General features: G+C 45.3%; 2 protein-coding genes across 2 annotated transcripts; one reads left to right on the forward strand and one right to left on the reverse strand.

The window, feature by feature from the left end:
* Positions 1-254: 254 nt before the first annotated feature.
* c6 (complement component 6) lies at positions 255-7602 on the forward strand. The gene is made up of 18 exons (XM_062413287.1): positions 255-392; positions 995-1160; positions 1288-1444; positions 1703-1847; positions 1913-2054; positions 2542-2680; positions 3055-3174; positions 3343-3586; positions 3750-3872; positions 4006-4172; positions 4267-4492; positions 4583-4751; positions 5060-5171; positions 5538-5670; positions 5750-5944; positions 6041-6128; positions 6622-6866; positions 7090-7602. Exons 2-18 carry the CDS (start codon positions 1015-1017, stop codon positions 7269-7271), a joined length of 2733 nt encoding a protein of 910 aa, XP_062269271.1. The 5' UTR covers positions 255-392; positions 995-1014; the 3' UTR covers positions 7272-7602.
* LOC133975358 (complement component C7-like) lies at positions 7593-18584 on the reverse strand. Its single transcript, XM_062413288.1, has 18 exons — positions 18173-18584; positions 18001-18056; positions 17584-17659; positions 17040-17181; positions 16696-16840; positions 14084-14222; positions 13850-13978; positions 13512-13755; positions 13258-13371; positions 13008-13174; positions 12682-12910; positions 12275-12446; positions 10545-10632; positions 10131-10263; positions 9844-10035; positions 9662-9758; positions 8517-8701; positions 7593-8391 (listed from the first exon to the last, which is right to left on the reverse strand). The coding sequence occupies exons 1-18, from the start codon at positions 18176-18178 to the stop codon at positions 8225-8227; spliced, it is 2481 nt and encodes an 826-aa protein (XP_062269272.1). The 5' UTR covers positions 18179-18584; the 3' UTR covers positions 7593-8224.
* Positions 18585-18785: the final 201 nt, after the last annotated feature.

The following is an 18785-nucleotide window of genomic DNA, read 5'->3' on the forward strand; positions in this document are numbered from 1 at the left end:
AGAAAGAGTGAAAAAAAAAAACAATCTCCTCTGTATCTGTCGAGTCTCAAACATCCAACATCTGGTTTGTGTCTCTGCTGCTGGGAAACTCCAGCGCTCGTTACTTCCCGTAAAACAACGAGGGACACGAGCGTTATGTAAGAACTTTCTTTATTACTCTGTTCTATATCTATTATTATCATCAATAAAAAACAAGCTGTTTCTGAGATTGTGCAACTGAACTCCTAACGTGAGTGGACGCCCCCGAGGAAACACTGGAGGAGGTTTTATATTCACCTCAGAAGACGAAGAGTCCGATCTGCAGAGTGAGCGACGGGTCTCAGCTGCGTGAACACAAACCAAACACACAAGAAGTCTTCAGCTCTTCTCCTGGAAGGGACGTCGGGTGTGTGGTGAGTTCTATCATCTTTAGAATAGTAAATGTTGCACAAATTAAATTTTAGTTTCGTTGTTGTTAGTTCCACATAATTTAAATTTATTGTCATTTCTATTAGTTCTGCATTCACTCCATGTGCACCTCATATTTTTATTTTCACTTCTAATACACTTTTACTTTTACTTTTTACTGAATCTTGAAGCTGGCACACAAATATACTTTGAGATTTGAAGTCTTGTCTTGTCCAATGTCATTTGGTATTTTATTGCTTTATTTTTTGTTAGTATTTTTCTCATAAAATGCCTTTTTATGCCATAAATGTAAAATCTCTGTGTGAAACCAGAAACTTAAATCTATACTAAATGTTTCCACTGGAAACGATCAGATGCTGAAGTTGAAGTATTACTGCACAGTGCATCTTAGTTATCGAGTTAAAGTAGGATCTTCATGTTGAAGAATATCTCTGTGTTTAAATGTTAATTGTTTAAGTTTGATTGCTTCCAGATTGTGGTGTTGACACCAATAGTGTTTATCAAAGCATAAATTAAGTATCAGTATGATGAAAATCCAGTTAAAAAAATGATTGTATTGAATTCTTTTCATAATACGTCGAACTAGGCGGGACTCCCCCGGGTGTGATGGCGTCCTCCAGTCAGTGTCTGGTGCTGCTGCTGCTCCTCAGCTTCGTCTCAGCCTCACTCGCCTGCTCCTGTGACCGATATCCCTGGAGCTCGTGGTCCAGCTGCTCCAGGACCTGCAACCACGGAACCCAGCAGAGACTGAGGTGAGACGCAGGAAAGCTCGTCTCTCAAACAGAGCTGTCACTTTGTTTAACTGTCAGGTTAAGTTGAGGATCCAGTTGACCCCCACAGCTGCTCCACGTCAGAGTGACTTTCATTCCTTTGTGACAGGAACTTCAAGTTTGACGATTACTACTGGAAGAGCAGCTGCCCTCAGCTGTGTGACCGAGTGGACAGGAGAGGCTGCAACCAGCAGGCCTGTCCCATCAACTGCCTGCTGACGCAGTTCGAGCCCTGGTCCGACTGCTCACCCTGCGCCAGGAAACAGGCAAGAAACTCACAGCTCACACGGCAGACACACTATCGCTGACGGCTACAGTCCCACAATGCAATGCAGAAAGAAAATACAGAGGCAAGGAAGTCATCACGACTGCAGTGTCACTCCGTAGAGCTCGTACCTGCAGGATTCCTCAATGGAAACCACCTTTAAAATCACAATATCCAGATCTTATTCCTCACTGGTAGATCTCAGTCCCTTAAATGTGTCTGATTTTGATCCGTCAGTGTTTTCTGATTTTTGTCGTAGTTACGCACCCGCTCCGTCCAGAGGCCGTCTCAGTTCGGGGGCTCGGCCTGCGGCGTGGAGCTGACGGAGGAGAGGCCCTGCTACCCCTCCACAGAGTGCAAGTTAGCGCCTGTCGACTGCAGAGGCGACTTCAAGTGTGATAACGGTGAGTTGTGTGTTTTTCCTCATTCAAGGAGATTAGGCCTTATCTAAACACTCTCTGTTCTGCAGGACGCTGCATCAACTCCACGCTGACGTGCAACCGGCAGAACGACTGTGGAGATAACTCTGATGAGAGGGACTGTGCCGACCTCTCCGTCGTGTGCCCGGCAGAGAAGATGGTGGCGCCCGGGGCCGACCTGGTGGGCAATGGGTAAGCTCGGAGGTTAAAGGTCACCGCTTTGTTTACAGATTTGAAGTGAAGTGGTTCACATTCCTCCTGCTGGGGTCGTAAATTTCACTCCACTGTTTGTTATCAGTTGCCTGCACTAGCGAATTGTGCAACTTCTTTTTGCACATACGAGGAAGAGGTTCTGTTTTACCCCTTGTCCGTTTCTTTGTAAACGAGATTACACAAAATCTACACAACAGATTTGCACAAAACTTGGCAGAAGGATACGATGAGGGTCAGGAAAGAACTCATTCAATTTAGACGCAAGTCCAGGAAAAGTTTGTCACGCTCTTTCACATTTTACCAGGTAACACTTCATGTATTCAAAAGTCTGAAATGACTCTGTGTGTCCGTCTGGTGCAGTGTGATTGAACTCAAGGGAAGTGTTGAGCCTTGGTGGGGTTTGAGCTCCAGGAGCCTCCTTCTAGTTGCGCAGTGCGTTTGAATTCTCCTTGATTTGTGTTTGCAGGTTTGATGCTTTGGCGGAGGAGCCGAGAGGAGCCGTGCTGGACAACATGTTCATGGGAGGAAGCTGCATCATCAGGAGGCCTCCGACCATACTGCTCTACCACCGAGTCCCTCACAACTTTGAAAAGTTCGACATCAAGGTAGTGTTCTGAGTGTTTGACTGCAGAGGCTCAAACACAGAAGAATAAGTTTGTTAGTTGAAATATCCCCATGTTGTGCGTTTCCTTTTAATTGAACAATTCAACATAGAGAAATTACATCTTTATAAAGGATTTCGCAAAACAGAACAAACTCCAGTTGACAGCAGAACAGAAATCAGCTCTCAGACTGATTCGAGATGTAAGAACCTTATTGTCATTGTGTTATTCAAACCACCAAGTCCAGCTATTAACCCAGTTTTTCATATCCAACACAATTTTTTCTCATCTTCACAAACATATTAGTGAAGATCTCAGTTTTTCTACCGCTGCTCTTCTCGTGAACTTGTTGTCCTGATGTATCTGTGGTCCTGAAGGTCGGGGAGCTGCAGGACTTCAGCACTGAGCCACAGCCGCTGCACACAGACTCCATCAGTCTGGACAAGTCCAACCCGTCAGGGAGAGCGGACCCGGCATTTGAAGCTTCTAAGAAAATGGTGAGTGATAATTAAAAGAATCATAATTCTCTGATCCCCTGATTCCCTCAATCATCTTGAAGAGTGACATTGTCTTTGTTTAACCAAACGTCCTCACTGGGACCATCTGAGCCATGGTCCCCACATTGATGTGTAGGACTGAATAGTTTCCTATCGTTCACTCTGTAGGACTCCAAGTTTTTCCGGGTGCACCAGGTCCTCCCGGTGTCCAGGTTCAAGGTGAAAGAACCGGGCGACCTCGTCCTCTCGCTGCCTTTCCTCCAGTTCCTCCAGGCTCTTCCTCTCCAGTACAACTACGCCCTCTACAGGGACATCTTCCAGCGCTTTGGGACACATTACTACAGCTCGGGGACGCTGGGAGGCCACTACGACCTGCTGTACCAGTACAGCAGAGAGGAGCTCACCAGTTCAGGTACGATAGCACAGCCTGGTGGACAAAGATCAGAATGCAAACAGTGATTCTTCACAATGTTAAAATGACATATTTGTTTCTGCCCTTAAATGAATAGACTTTACACTGGAGTAAAATCTTTGCTTCCATTGTCTGTGTCGGACCCCCCCCCCCCCCCCCACAGGTGAAACAACAGAGCACATGATAGGCTGCCTGGGCAGAGAGACCAGCTGGACCGCCGTCCTCTACAGCCGACACGGCAGCGCCCCCCTCTGCTCCAGCAACACGATGACTCAGAAATACAAAGGTCACATCAAACATCTGCAGGACGCTCAGCAGCTGTTTACAGAATCCTGCTGTTCACGGCTCACAGACAATCCTGATTCTATCATCTCAACTATCTCTCCTTTCTCCATTCCCACATCCTGTCTGTGGTCCAGGCTCGTACATCCAGGCGGCGGAGAAGTCTTTCTCCAGGGTGAAGGGAGGACGAGCCCGGGAGGCAGCAGCTCTGGCCTGGGACCGGCAGGGCCCCGCTCCGGACCGAACCTCCTACAAGAACTGGGCCAAGTCTGTCCTGGACAACCCTGCTGTGGTGGAATATAAGGTTGAATCTCAAAGCTCTTCCCTCACACGTACTCACCCAAAATACATCAAAGTCCATAAACACTGAAGCTGTGCTCACGCATGTGCTGGTCCAGCTGCTGCCCATCATAGACCTGGTTCGCGGGATCCCCTGCGCTGCGACGAAGAGGAGGAACCTGAGGAAGGCCCTGCTGCAGTACCAGGGGGAGTTCGACACCTGCAAGTGTGAGCCGTGTCCGAACAACGCCCGGCCCGTTCTGTCCGGCACAGAGTGCAAGTGTGTTTGCCAGACCGGCACCTACGGCACCAACTGTGAGAGACGGGCTCCTGACTTCAGATCAGGTACGGCCGAGGCGTCACGTGGTCGCGTCTCCGGGAATCTGTCGCTGTCTGATGAACCTGTTCATGTGGCTTCTTGTGTCCTTCCCACAGAGGAGGTGGACGGTCGCTGGAGCTGCTGGGGGCCGTGGACTCGCTGCTCGGCCTCCATGAAGAGACACCGGGTGAGGGCGTGTGATAACCCCGCCCCCCTCAGAGGAGGTCAGCCCTGCCAAGGCCCCAACAGGCAGGAGGAACCGTGTCACATCAGCATCTTTCAATCGTAGGTTCTCTTTAACAGAAACTTTGAATCCACATCAAGTTACTGAAATTTAACAAAAGTAAAGTCATCAACGTTTATTTCTAGATTATTGACACATTAAGTAAAGAATTAGAAAAGACTCATCACATGATTACATCACTTTGTCACAGGGGGATGGAACCAACACAATCTTCTTTCCCTTTTTAGTTACAACCCACGTTTTCGCTTTCCAGGAATAACTCCGGGCTGAAATCTGCCAAACTTCCACTTTAACTTTTTTATTTAAAGATGTAAAGTTTGTCCGTGTCCCTTTGGATTGTCTCGTTCAGACAGGGGACGTGTGAAAATGACGAGGACTTCACTGTGGGCTGGAGAGACGAGCTGCCTCCTGGCGTTCAGGGCTGTGTGAGGCCACCGAGGCCCGAGAGCAGCTTCCTCAGGGTAAAGACCAACCTGTTCATACAATATACAAATTATCAACCACTTTCCAGTAATAACCACAGGCTGAAATCCTCCAAAATTACAATAAAAATAAGTTTTTAATTAGAAAAATGGGAGTCAAAACTGAGTAAAATGATCTAAAAGAAAGAGATTGAATTGATCTTTTAATTGTGATGTTGTGAAGCAAATTAGTCAATAAGTTATAACTATTATACATTTAAGACAATTGTCGTGAGATGGTTCAGAGGGAACGAGCAGCAGAAGTGAGGAATGACAGAAATATAGAAGTATGAGTAGAGGAGAAGAATGAAAGAGGACAGGTTGCTGCTGTGGTTGGTTTTTATTCTTCTTCTTCTCGTCGGACAGAAAGCGAAGCAGTACTATGACCTTGGTGAGGAGGAGGAGTTCCAGTGCTTCACTGGGTTTGATCTGGAGGGTTTCCAGTTCTTCAACTGTCTCCCTGACGGCACCTGGAGTCCACCGAAAGGAAAATGCATCAGTAAGTTTTTTTCCAGTCGTGGTCGGTGGTGGCGTCACGTGTTTATTTCAGGTTCCAACTTGTCCTCCTGTGCCTTTAGAGAACCTCTGTCTTCCTCCTGAGATCCCTGATGGGATGACGCTGCTCCCCGACAAAGACCAGTACAGAGTGGGGGAGTCGGTGGGTTTGAGCTGCATCGAGGCGGACGTGGTGCCGCAGCCGGGGGGTTCATACCGGTGCAGCACTGGTCTCACCTGGGAGCCTCCGTTACCGGCTGAGCTGCGCTGCACCGACGGTAACGTAGACATGATGAGACCTCCTGGTTCATGATTCATTCAAAGTGTGATATGATTTGTATGAATAAAGTTTTCTTTCATCCTCCTGATTGTAGAGGAACCGTTTGTCCCCGACGGTCAATGTGGACCAGGACAGAAACTACAGGACGCCCGATGTGTCTGCGTCCAACGGGAGAGCTGCCGGTGAGACTCTATTACTCTGTTCACATGATGCACTTTCAATCAAGTCAGAATTATTAACCCCTATAATATAACATAGAAAATATATAACACGTTCAAAGACAACAGGACTTTTATAATCATGGAAAAGGCCAAAAACAAGTATGAATAAAAATGAAGTGGTGCAATGATAGAATCTAAAACAACAATTTCTGACCTCAGCAAAAATTGCAATAATTTACACTAATTTATATTAAGCTAAGATTTAATTTAATTTCAAACTAGCTTTTTTCTAATGACACTGAAAAACGCAGTGAAAGACAGAACAAGATAAAAGTAAAATGAAATAATGATTAACAGGTAGATAGAATAATAATAAAAGAGAATTAGGATAAAAAAATATTGTTTATAATAAACCGAATATACTGTATATATATATAAGAATCTTAGAAAGTGTGTGTGTGTGTGTGTGTGTGTGTGTGTGTGTGTGTGTGTGTGTGTGTGTGTGTTCGTCCAGGTCACAACAAGCAGGTCTCTGCGTCCTGAACCTGGACGTCGGCGTCTCCGTGTCGATGTCCATCTGCTCCTTCCACGCCGGCCGGTGCCACGGCGACCCGCTCTTCTTCGTGAGCGAGGGCGAGTGTGATGCGTCTGAACTGGGAAAACTGGACTGGGCCCAGTTCAGAGCCAAGATGTCGTCCAGGAGCTCGGCTCAGGAGCCCTGTGGTCTCGACACCTGCTTCGACTGGGAGACTTGTTCCGGTGAGATTTTAGATTTGTATTTCAAAATATCAGATTTATTCATTAAACACGCATCATTATAAGTGGATATGATGATAAAACTTGACAATTTAACCTTCAGTTTAATGTTTAATATTTTTGGTCCACATCATTAAATATTCTAAACTACATAGGTTTATATTTTCTGAGCAGCGATGAGGTTTGTTGGTTTTCCCTGACGTCCTCCTCTCGTTTCTCTCGTCAGCCTTTAAGAAGTGCGAGTGTCGAGCAGCTCGTGACTGTCGCGGATCCAGCGAGCACATGTTCTGCGTGAAGCTGACGAGGAGCCAGAGGACTCGAGCTCTGGACCTCTGCTCCATGGCCGCGCTCAAATGTGCCAGCTACGACTTTGAGATCCTGGGTGAAGGAGCGTGTGAGTCCAGATGATTGGATGATGGGGTTGTTCCTCTCGGGCGTCACTGAGTGAAGCTGCAGCGTCACCGAACTTCTCCGACCGGATTTGATCCGAGATGCTTTGTGAGGACGTGACAGTGATTTTGAAAAAGTGTCTCAAATCATTCTTTACGACAGGAGGAGATTGTTTCTCTGTTTAACGTTTTTCAGGTACAATGATAATTACATTTCTTACAGTATGAACCTCTCCCCTGCATCACTTCCTCACTGTATATAATCTATTTACTGCTCGGGTATCAGCCTTCAAATATTTGTGAAACCCTGAACTTACATTGAAAAAAATAAAGAAAAAACTAAACCGCGATTTCTTTATTCAGTTAAATATACAATAAGTAAGTCTGGCCACTAGGGGTCTCTCAATCAAAACAATAACAGAACACCTATAGTTGCTGATGTCGTGAAGCAGCGAGGGATCATGGGAGTTGATGTCTTCACCACCTTTGTCACAAATTGATTAAATACATATTTGCGTCCAGTTGTACTTAGAAGGCCCAGTAACAATACTTGAATCGAAATCAAAGGCAACATATTCTGATAAATAATATACCTACTACATTATCAATGTTACCTGGTATTTTAAAATAAGTATAATTTGAGACTGGTGATTTGAAAAAAACGCCAGCTCAGAATCTGACGGCTGAAAACTTAATACAATATTTCACATTTTAGCAAAACCAAATGAATGACATTTTATTTTGAAAGGGTTTCATTAACTTTACACAAAGTAGATTTGTCATTTTAACCTTCATTTGTTTTACCTTATCTACCCTCTGTGACAAATATAAAAACAAACACAGAACCGCGGAGGAATCTATTTACATTAATTAATCGTTAGAATTTATTTTAGCCTCTATTTACAATGTAGTCATATCAGAAAGAAACAGCTTCCTGTTTGATCTACAGATTGAATAAAACAACAATCTTTATTAAGGACAAGAGTCGATGCCGGTGACGTTCAGCCGCTCCCCCGCACACCTCCTGGCGCCCACCTCACATTCGGTCATCGTCGTGGCCACATCAGAGCTAACGCAGAGGGGGGGGGAGTCTCGGGGGCAATCTGACACATTCAGGCAAACGCATTCTCTGGCTGAACCTAGAATTGGAAAAAGAAATTGATTTCAAATACTCATAAAGTCACACACACAAACTCATATTTATGTATACACAACTTTAAAATAATGACCAGATTTATCCGTTAAATTCCTCCAGCTGACTCACCGTGACAGACGGTCCCTGGTGGACAGTCGCTGCAGGACGTGAAAATCGGCGGTGGCCATCGACAGTCGGTGTCAGTGTTCAGCACGAAGCTGCGTCCGATACACCGCAGAGCGCCGAGCTGACACAAGCTGAGCAACCGCGGGGTTTGAGTCGAGACAAGTCCGGCACACAACGGCAGTGAAGTCCTGGATTGAGACACAATAATAGTTTCCGTCAGTGGTGTTTCTGCATTAGGGGCACGTGGGGCACTGCCCCACCAGATCCAGATGGCGCTGTTGTGCAGAAAGCGTAATACCTCTCTACTTTGTGGCAAAATATATTTTATTTTATATTCATAGTGCCGTGAATGTGTGTGTGAATAACATAAGCCAAAGTTAACATTGGGAGATGGGGAACTTTCAGATGTGCCCCACGAAATCTGCCTAGCAACTCGACGAGAATAATGTGAACACGACTCCAGCTCCCAGTCTGTTGCCTGCTCGGCTTCACCTGAGCTAACAGGCTAACAGGCTAACAAGCTATCCTCCGTCAGTGAGGGGGATAGCGTACGAGTCCGTGGAGAGGTTTCACTCACATATCGGATGAATAACACGGTTTGATGATTGGTTTGTTCTTCTGACAGAGAAGCTAAAGACGGATGCGCTCCCATTTCTGTGGTAAGTAAAGTTTTATATTGTATTTATGTGTTAGTAGTCATGAGCAGGTATCGGTGTCTCTGTACCTGGCTTGTTAGTTTAGCTCTGCTAGCCTAAAGGCAAGATAGAGAGAAATGTTATTTGAGCTATGTGTCTGTCTACTCTTTTACTTTGTTGTGATCATTTTACTTTAATGCAGTATTATAGACAACATCTTTGTGTTGCGCTGAGCGCTAAAGCATGTGAAATGTATTTGAAATTGGATTTCTGCTCCCTGCTGGCACTCAAACTGCAACCCATAGTATATCGCACTGGTCTATATAGAACTACTGCTTATAATAATCAGCTAACTCTATTTTTGTGACGGTGACATGACGTCATACAAAATTGCCCCACCAGAAATTTCAGTCTAAAATCACTACTGTTTTCAGTTATTATTGTGCGTTTAAGACTCACACCCAACAGTTCCCAGAGTAAAACTTAGAAATGGTTCTCAAATGTCAGACTCACGAGCACTCAGATGGCATCTTACACACACACACGGTTGTTCCTACTTTCTCCCAGGGTTTACACTTCAGGCCGGGCGGAGGAGTGGGAGCTGTGGGCACTGAGGAGGAAACAGATTCAATCAGTGACGGGGAAACCACAGTGCAATCGTACTGTATATATATGTATTCAAAGAATAAATGTACCTGCTTTGCAGCGAACGCCTGCAGGAGACGGAGACCACTGCAGACTGGGACTACACATGACCTCTGACACCTCACCGTCCAGCAGCGACCCCGCAGGACAGTGGAGGGACACAGTCTCTCCAATCCCATAGGACACTTTGGTGGGCGTACCCACAACGTCCCCGCTGAGTTGTGGATACCGACACATGGATCCTGGGACGAGAACAGATGACGACACCTCAGTGAAATCTGTGTGCAGGACAATCAATAAGATAAAAAAACGTATTGTCCATAAAGGGAACACGTACTTATACAAACCCACGTCCCCTGCGTCCACGTCTTGTCTTCAGTGCACCGAGCGGCAGCGTGTCCACTGAGGTAATATCCCTCGATGCAGGAGAAATCCACCGTGCTTCCAACCATGTACAAGTCTTTGGGATTCTGAGAGAGAAATAAAACAGTCGCTGCATTTTAGAAACTTGAAATAAATTAAAATTTAAAGTTGACGAAAGATAACATAGGAAGTTTAAATTCAGTGAAACTAAAGATCCTTTATGAAACTACTTTAAATTCTCTAGAGACACATTTTTATTTGAATCTGCAACAACACGCTTATAAATATATATAAGAAATTGGAAAAATGTCCTATGTCGTTTGTTTCGTAATCCTGTAAACACACAAACAAACACGTAATCCTGCAAACATTAATGATTCAGACTCACCTGGATGAAACCGTTCCTCAGGTTTGGGGGCGGACCACAGGTCACTGGTGGCGTCAGAGAGAGAGAGAAGCACTGAGGCTCCATCGTCCTGAACACAAACAGTGTTGTGCAATAATGCTTAAAGAGTGATACCATCGAATGGTGTGCCTTTAGTCATTCAATAAAGATGGTTATCAAAATAAAATATAAAACATTAATATTTAAAATATTAATATTAAATCATAACTCTAGTTGGTTAAAGTTATTTTGGGGCACCACCCTTCAAAGGAAGGGAAAAGATAGCCAGTTTATGGATTAAGATCAGTCTCATTGAGATCTAGTTCAATTAGAAATCTCAATATTTACAATTAAAGATTATATAATGAACAGTGACGGTTATGGAGTTCTTGACAGTGTAGCGGTTGCCAAATTTCAATTATGCAACATTAATGAAAGAACATTGGTGAAAGAAAAACATTTATTATGAATATAATAAAGTATAAAAACACAAATTACTAACAAACCTACTAGCTACACAAAGATAGGTATGTGAGTGTGGGTGTCTATGTAAACAAGGGGGTTTCTCAAAATGGTGGCTTACCAAAAGAGTAACCTCTCCCATTTGGCTTCTTAGTTGGTCGCTGGCCATCCGAAAGTTAAAAGCCCCCCCCCCCCTCTGAGGTGGGGGAGGAGATAAACATCTTCTTGCTTAGTCTAGTATAATTATTAAGCCCAGATTATGTTACCGATCCGAGGAAAAGGGAAAAGGAAGTTGCTGTGCAGTTAGCGGTTCTGTGACGTCACCCGGCTGGTCGTAAGGTTCTGCATTCGTGGTTCAGTCGAGCTGTGGGGCTCGGTTGCTCGTTGAATCTTACCTGCAGGACAACGAGTCGCTGCTAGGAGTTTGGAAAAGCTTGAGATGCGTTGAGATTTCCTTGAAGAGATGAGTTGGAAGCTGCACCTCTGACCTCCGGTTGGTGTGTGAAGGGATGATTTGAGCTGGAGCAGCCCGGCCTCCCCTCTGCAATGCAGGAGAAGAGAGCTGGCCGCCTGCCTCCTCGGTAGGATTGTGGAAAGAGAAGATGTGCGGGAGCAGCCAGGCCTCTCTCGGCGATTCGGGAAGAAAGGTCGGCAGCCTCACTCCTTGAGGAGTTGTGGTAAGAGCAAGAATTGAGGGCGATCTCTCGTTATATTGGCCTGGTGACCTCACGGGTCATGGGCCAAGTTGACCAATTGGAGCTGACCCTTGTGGTTTTTCACACCTCTGTGTGCCGTTGAGGAATCCTGGGAGAGTGAGTTCAGTGTGTTCTGGCTTTTTCCAGAACAATGGAACCTGTTGCATCCTGGGAGACTGAGTTCAGGAGGCTTCTCCAGAACATAAGAGAACATGTGCTTTCAGGCTTTTGACTATACATATAGGCCGAAGAGTAGGCCTTTGGTTTCATAAAAACCGTGTCCCAACAACGGTTTACAGAGAGAAAACTAAAAGGAACTGAGGCAGATTAGATTAGAACAGATTGAGAGGAAATTATTTGCTTTTATCACTTTTTAGAACCAAATTAAAGGAGACAGGAGCTTAAACCAAGTGTTTGAGACAGAGGCTGAAAAGAGGAGCTGCAGCGATGTTTCCTGAACATTAGAGTGTGTGTGTGTGTGTGTGTGTGTGTGTGTGTGTGTGTGTGTGTGTGAGTTTGTGTGTGTGTGTGTGTGTGTGTGTGTGTGTGTGTGTGTGTGTTTGTGTGTGTTCTCACTGTAGATACTGGATGTCTGGGTCTTCACAAGGCCTATGCTCCTCCGTCGGTCCGGTGCAGTGGTGTCCAGCTCCGCTGGGAGTGGGATTGTTGCAGCTGCGAGCTCTTGACCTTTGACCTCCAGAACAAGACGCCCAGGAGGACCAGCAGCTCCAGCCACCATGGATCACCCCTGAGAAAAGAACCAGAGATTAACTCATCATGTTCAGTCTTGTTTGTGGACGGGTCAGTCATAACGACGCGATACCACAGTAACATAACATTTAACTCAAACCCTTTAACTCTTATTCAATCAATTATCTAGTTTACACCAAATTAAAATCTGGATTAAATCGTTGGATTATTCTCTTTGCTGAGGCCGATTAGTTTAAAGAGGTTTTAAAATGGAGCATCATCCTGTTGTCTACCTGGTTGCTCTCCGATCACAGCTCCAGTCTCACAGGCCGGTCCCGAGGTTCCCGGCCGGCAGACGCAGCGACACACGGTGCCGCTCAGCAGCGGCTGCCCGTTGTTGTGGCAGGGACGGCAGTGGCAGGGATCCTCCTCGGCCAGGTACTCCTCTGTGGCTCGCTTCAGGTGCAGCTTCTTCAAACCTGCACACTGCACCTCCTTCACCAGCTCGTGCAGAGGACGCAGCTGGAGCAGAATTCACAGTTTGTTCATGAGTGTTATGTTCGATGTAAGCAGAGACGCATGATCTGACCAGTAATAAACCAGTCCATCGAGGTCGTACCTTCTGGTTTATGACGTCAGGGAAGTCTTTGACTGACGAGGCCCAGTTTTGATAGATCTCTCCGTTAGCTTCTGGATTTTCCAGATCCAGAATACTCAGAGCGCCGATGAAGGACGGATCTCCTCCAAATATGTTGACTTTAATGGGCATTTTATTCACTTTGTGTCCTGTGGAAGTGGAAGGAACATTTTACCCAAGACCGTGACTGGTTTGCTTTGATCTTCCAGAGAAACCTGAGTTGTTCACTTACCGTCCCTGGATGAGAAAGAATTCATGAGTGTTTCACATGTGATTGTCGTTTTCTTCCAGAACCAAAAACCTTTCACCTTCTTCCAACACCTCTGGTACTCGATATCTGTCTTACCTTTACACAACAACACAGGAAAAACTGATCAGCTGATGTCACTGTTACTCCATCACATCAAGTACTTATTTAAAGGTCCAGTGTGTATGGTCCTTTAATTACAGACTGACTTATAAAAGGTTCATTTGAGAAGTTCTTACTGGATGAGGTGAACGCCTGGCGGTCTAACTCCAACAAGGCTTGGTATTCGCCGCCGAGCGAGCCCTCGGAGAGGTAATGCGTGCCGTACTTCCGGAGCAGCTGGCGGTAGGCAGAGTAGTCGTATGTGAACAGCAGCGAGGACAAGGCCTTCCAGAAGCCTTCGGACAGAGTGAGGTACTGAGGGGCGGAGTTCTGAAACTGGGCCAGTTCCACTTTATTCTTCAGGACTATTAATCTGTATGCCTGGACGGAGGAGAACAGTAGATCCTGGTTAATAAACTGTAAAAGTTTATTTTACACTACACAATATGATTGGATTTGTGAGGTTTTATCGAACCTTATGCTCAGTGAGCTCTTTGTGGAAGGTGCGGCGGTCATGTGTAAACAAGGAGTTGGCCTGGATGTGCTGAGTGTACGACCAGGCACTGTTGTAGGATTCATCGCTGTCTTCGTTGTCCACTGTCACCTGCAGCACAAGCAAAGTCTCAGCCGCCACTGACATGCTCACCAACCGCTCAATGGATCGTCAAGTCAACAAGTCACAACTTTGTGAACTTCTCCTTGAACTCACCTCGAAGTTGTACCTGAGGACGCTTTGCGGAAGTCGGTAAAAGACTTTGTGGTCGCCACTGAACACCTTCCTGCACTGACCTCCGAAGCTCAGAGTGTTGATCACGCCTGCTCTCAGTTTCCCCGTTAACACGTCGTAACTGTGAACCACGACAATGCAAACCAACAGGAGGTTATTTTAGCCAATTAGCCTTCGTACTTTCAGTAACAATACATTACATTACATTTCATTTAGCTGACGCTTTTATCCAAAGCGACTTACAATAAGTGCATTCAAACCCGAGGGTACATACCAAGGACGACAAGAATCAAGAAAGTATAATTTCTTCAAAATAAAGCAAAACTACAAAGTGCCATAAGTAAGTGCCATTTAAGTGCTACTAAAGTGGTAGTTTCAAAAGTTGTTAGTATTTTTTTTTTTTATTAAAGGTAAAGTCGGAAGAGGTATGTTTTTAGTTTTCGGCGGAAGATGTGTAAACTTTCTGATGTCATTCCACCATTTAGTAGCCAGGACGGCAAACAGTCGTGTTTTTGATGAGTGTTTAGCAGTGAGGGAGCAACGAGCCGATTAGCCGAAGCAGAGCGGAGTGAACGGGGTGGGGTGTAACGTTTGACCATGTCCTGGATGTAGACTGGACCGGATCCGTTCACAGCATGGTACGCAAGTACTAGTGTTTTGAACCGGATGCGAGCAGCCACTGGTAACCAGTGAAGGGAGCGGAGGAGAGGAGTAGTGTGAGTGAATTTAGGTTGGTTAAAAACCAGTCGAGCTGCTGCATTCTGGATGAGCTGCAAAGGTCGGATGGCAATAGCAGGTCGACCTGCCAGGAGGGAGTTACAGTAATTTAGGCGTGAGATGACCAGAGCCTGGACCAGAACCTGCACCGCCTTCTGAGTGAGAAGGGGGCGTATTCTCCTGATGTTGTACAGCATGAATCTACAGGACCGTGTTGTTGCAGAAATGTTGGCAGTAAGGGAGAGTTGGCTGTCGAGTGTTACGCCCAGGTTCCTAGCCATCTGAGTGGGGGTTACCACAGAGTTGTCAAAGTTAATAGTCAGGTCGTGGATGGGAGAGTCTTTCCCTTGAAGGAAAAGTAGTTCAGTCTTGTCAAGGTTGATCTTCAGGTGGTGTTGAGACATCCACTGAGAGATGTCGGTCAGACAGGCAGTGATTCGTGCTGCTACCTGTGTTTCTGATCGGACGACAGGATTAGTTGGGTGGCTATGGTAGGAAAAGCCGTGAGTGAATGACAGAGCCGAGGGAGTTGGTGTACAAAGAGAAGAGGAGAGGACCAAGGACAGAACCTTGAGGGACCCCAGTAGTGAGGGGACAAGGTTCAGACACAGATCCTCTCCAAGTTACCCTATAATTGCGTTTATTGAGGTAGGAAGAGAGCAGGGAGAGAGCAGAGCCCGAGACACGAGGTCCTGAAGGGAGGAAATGAGGATCTGGTGTTTCACTGTGTCGAATGCAGCAGAGAGGTCTAGAAGGGTAAGGACAGAGGAGAGAGAGGCTGCTCTAGCAGTGTGAAGCTGCTCAGAGACAGCAAGGAGGGCAGTCTCAGTTGAGTGACCTGCCTTGGAACCCGACTGGTGAGGGTCAAGAAGATCATTGTGGTTAAGATAGGAGGAAAGTTGATTGGAAACAAAGGGAAGGAGAGAGACAGGTCTGTAGTTATTTACTTCAGACGGGTCGAGGGTGGGTTTCTTCAGGAGAGGATTTATTCTTGCCTCCTTCAGAGAATTAGGGAAACAGCCAGTTGACAGGGAAGTGTTGATAAGATGGGTAAGAAAAGGAGGAAGGTCAGGGGCAATAGACTGGAGAATGTGAGAAGGGATGGGGTCAAGGGGGCAGGTGGTCGGGCGGGCGGAAGTTATCAAGGTCAGAACTTGAGGTGAGACAGAGGGGTGAAAGAGGAGAGCGAAGGGGATGAAGATGAAGTTGTTGGAAGTGTGGTTATAGAAGGAGGATCAGAAAATGAAGAGCGTATGTCATCTATCTTTTTTAGTAGTTGACAAAGTGGCTTGGTAGAAGGGAGGAAGGAGTAGGGGGACTGGGAGGGTTGAGGAGGTTGGAAAAGATGGAGAAGAGTTTTTTGGGATTAGAAAATGAGACTTGAATTGCAGTTTGGTAAAAAGTGCTTTTGGCTGTGGAAATAGAGGCAGACCTATCGTGACGTAAGAGGACAGAGAGAGTCAAGAGAGGAGGAAAGAGTAGAAAGGAGAATGTCAGTGGCAGAGTTAGGATGCATGAGTGAGAAAGAGTCAGTGGAAGGGAGGGCTGATAATTCAGAGGAGGCTAGAGAGGAAGGAGAGAGGGAACGAATGTTGTGACGGACAGGTACAGACTCTGTTGATGTGTTAAGGTTGTCAGTTTGAGATAATGGGAGACAGTAATAGATAAAGAAGTGGTCGGAGACATGAAGTGGGGTTACAGTGAGGTAAGATGTTGAGCAGTTTCTGGTGAAAATATAGTCCCGGTGGTTACCGGCATTGTGAGTAGGAGGGGAAGGACTGAGTGAGAGAGCGAAAGAAGAGAGTAAAAGTAGAAGATCAGATAACTTGTCTGTCTGGATGTTACACCCCCCTGGTGGTGGAGTTGCACCTACTCACCCTCTGCCTGTGAAGTCAGAGTTCGGAGGCGTTTTGTCGAGGTCGCATGAGAACGGTTGGTCGTCTCGGTCACAGTTTCTCTCATCCAGGTTGTCGTCACAGTCATGGTCTCCATTACACACCAGACTGCGACTGATGCACTGACCTGGTTCAGTAATGAGTCTTTATTACACATTACAAGAGTCGGACAGTCACTTCTACTCTTGAATCATATGCTCAGTGACTTAATGTTTATAAATTTGACGACTTCGATTTTAACCTCGACTCAAAATGAAACATAACAGAGACTTGAACTTGAAAAATTCCTCTTAACCTTTTTGACAATTTAATATGTTGCAACAAACCAGATCTGCAGCGGAACCTTTCTCCACAGCCCGTTTCCAGGGGACAACTTTTTTGCGGAACACACGGTTGTGTTTCAGCGGCTTCTCCTGAACATGCCACGCCCCCAAACTGGGCGTACACCTGCACGTGGCGAGTACGCACCTGAGAAGGAAGTGGATATACATGCTATTCTTCAGTATGACATTACTTACAGTCAACTGTTGCTCGCCATTTGCTCATATTTAGGCTTCAGCATCTGTAACTTGACAGTGAGTCTGAGCCTGATTCCCTGAACACGTCGGTGCATTAAGTCACGAAACAACCATATGCTTTCCTCTTAAGCTGGTGGAGATGAAAAGCAGAAATAAAGAGGGTGAATATTGGATTTGTGTTCATCAGGAGAACACGAAAAGTTCTCAGAATGAATTAATCCTGTAGCTGTTAGTCAGCTGGATGTGGTTTTTATCGTAAATTCAATATATCAACCTTTCAAATTTACGATATTACTAATTGTATGTCAGTGTGTGTGTGTGTGTGTGTGTGTGTGTGTGTGTATGTGTGTACCTTAGTGCTGGTGCAGCCGTCACACTCGGACCACTCTCCGTAAGGCCCCCATCTGCAGTTCACAGACTGCTGACAGCTGAGAGAGACAGACATTGACATAATTAAAAACTTTATATTAAATTTTGTTGTTGCCGGAATAACAGCAAATAAAATGTTAGCATGAAATGAACGACTAAATTAAGACAATGGAGGCTGATGTGATGGGCTGAGACTTATTGTTGAGGGTTCAAGTGTAAAAAAAAAAAGGTTATTGAATGTATTTTATTAAACTCTCCTCTTTGTTGTTACTTTCTGAAAGTGAATCACCCTCTGGTGCACACATTGATGAATATTGATGTAATTTTTAATACAACAAAAGGAGTGGATATAACATGTAAAATAAGGAGAATTAATTAAAAAAGAACTAATTTGACGTACCAAGCTGGAGAGAGAAAGACGATGAACGATGCCAAAGAAGCTGCAGCCAAATCAAACTGTGAGCAAACAAGCAAGAGGTTTTCCCAATTTAAACTTTTTTAAATCATATGAAACATTTAAAAATAATTCAAGTTAAATCTGATGAATACATGTGTTGCATGGTTTACAGCACCTTCATGATGTGTCGCTTGAAGTTCAGGAATCCCCCAATGAGTCAAGAACAGGGAGTCAACCGACAGCACCAGTAAAGGAGAAAATGTTCCTGTTTACTTTGAGAGATGAAGGTTCATGATGTTGAAATCTGCTTTTTGTTGGGGTCAGAACACGGTTGCGTCACAGTTGTTTGGCCTATATACGTTTTTTAACAGTTGACACGATTCAGGTAAAGATCAGAAAAATCTCCATTCGGACAGAACGTATTTCAATGTATTTCAATGTATTTCAATGCAGGGGACTGTATTGCTGTGTAGATACAACTCACAGAATAAGTACCAAGGCCCAACATTCTCCTTATGAAACTGTTAGGATTTAAAATTTTAGCTTGTCTGTGTTTCTGTGTAGATGGCAATAGAAGTGAAATCTAAACAAAAACAAGGGGTGGGGGGGGGGGGGCGGGGGGGGGGGGGGGTAGGAGCAGTTTGGGCCAGATATATGGCCTTCACACAAGGACTTATAATAACCGTTGCTGCTTGGTTAATTAGAGTGGCGTTGTTTGGTTTGTAGGATGCGAATGATTACACAAACAGAACATACAGCCGATAGAGCAGGGAAACAATATTCTTTAT

The sequence above is a fragment of the Platichthys flesus genome, chromosome 19 (assembly GCF_949316205.1).
Source record: "Platichthys flesus chromosome 19, fPlaFle2.1, whole genome shotgun sequence".
Taxonomy (NCBI): Eukaryota; Metazoa; Chordata; class Actinopteri; order Pleuronectiformes; family Pleuronectidae; genus Platichthys; species Platichthys flesus.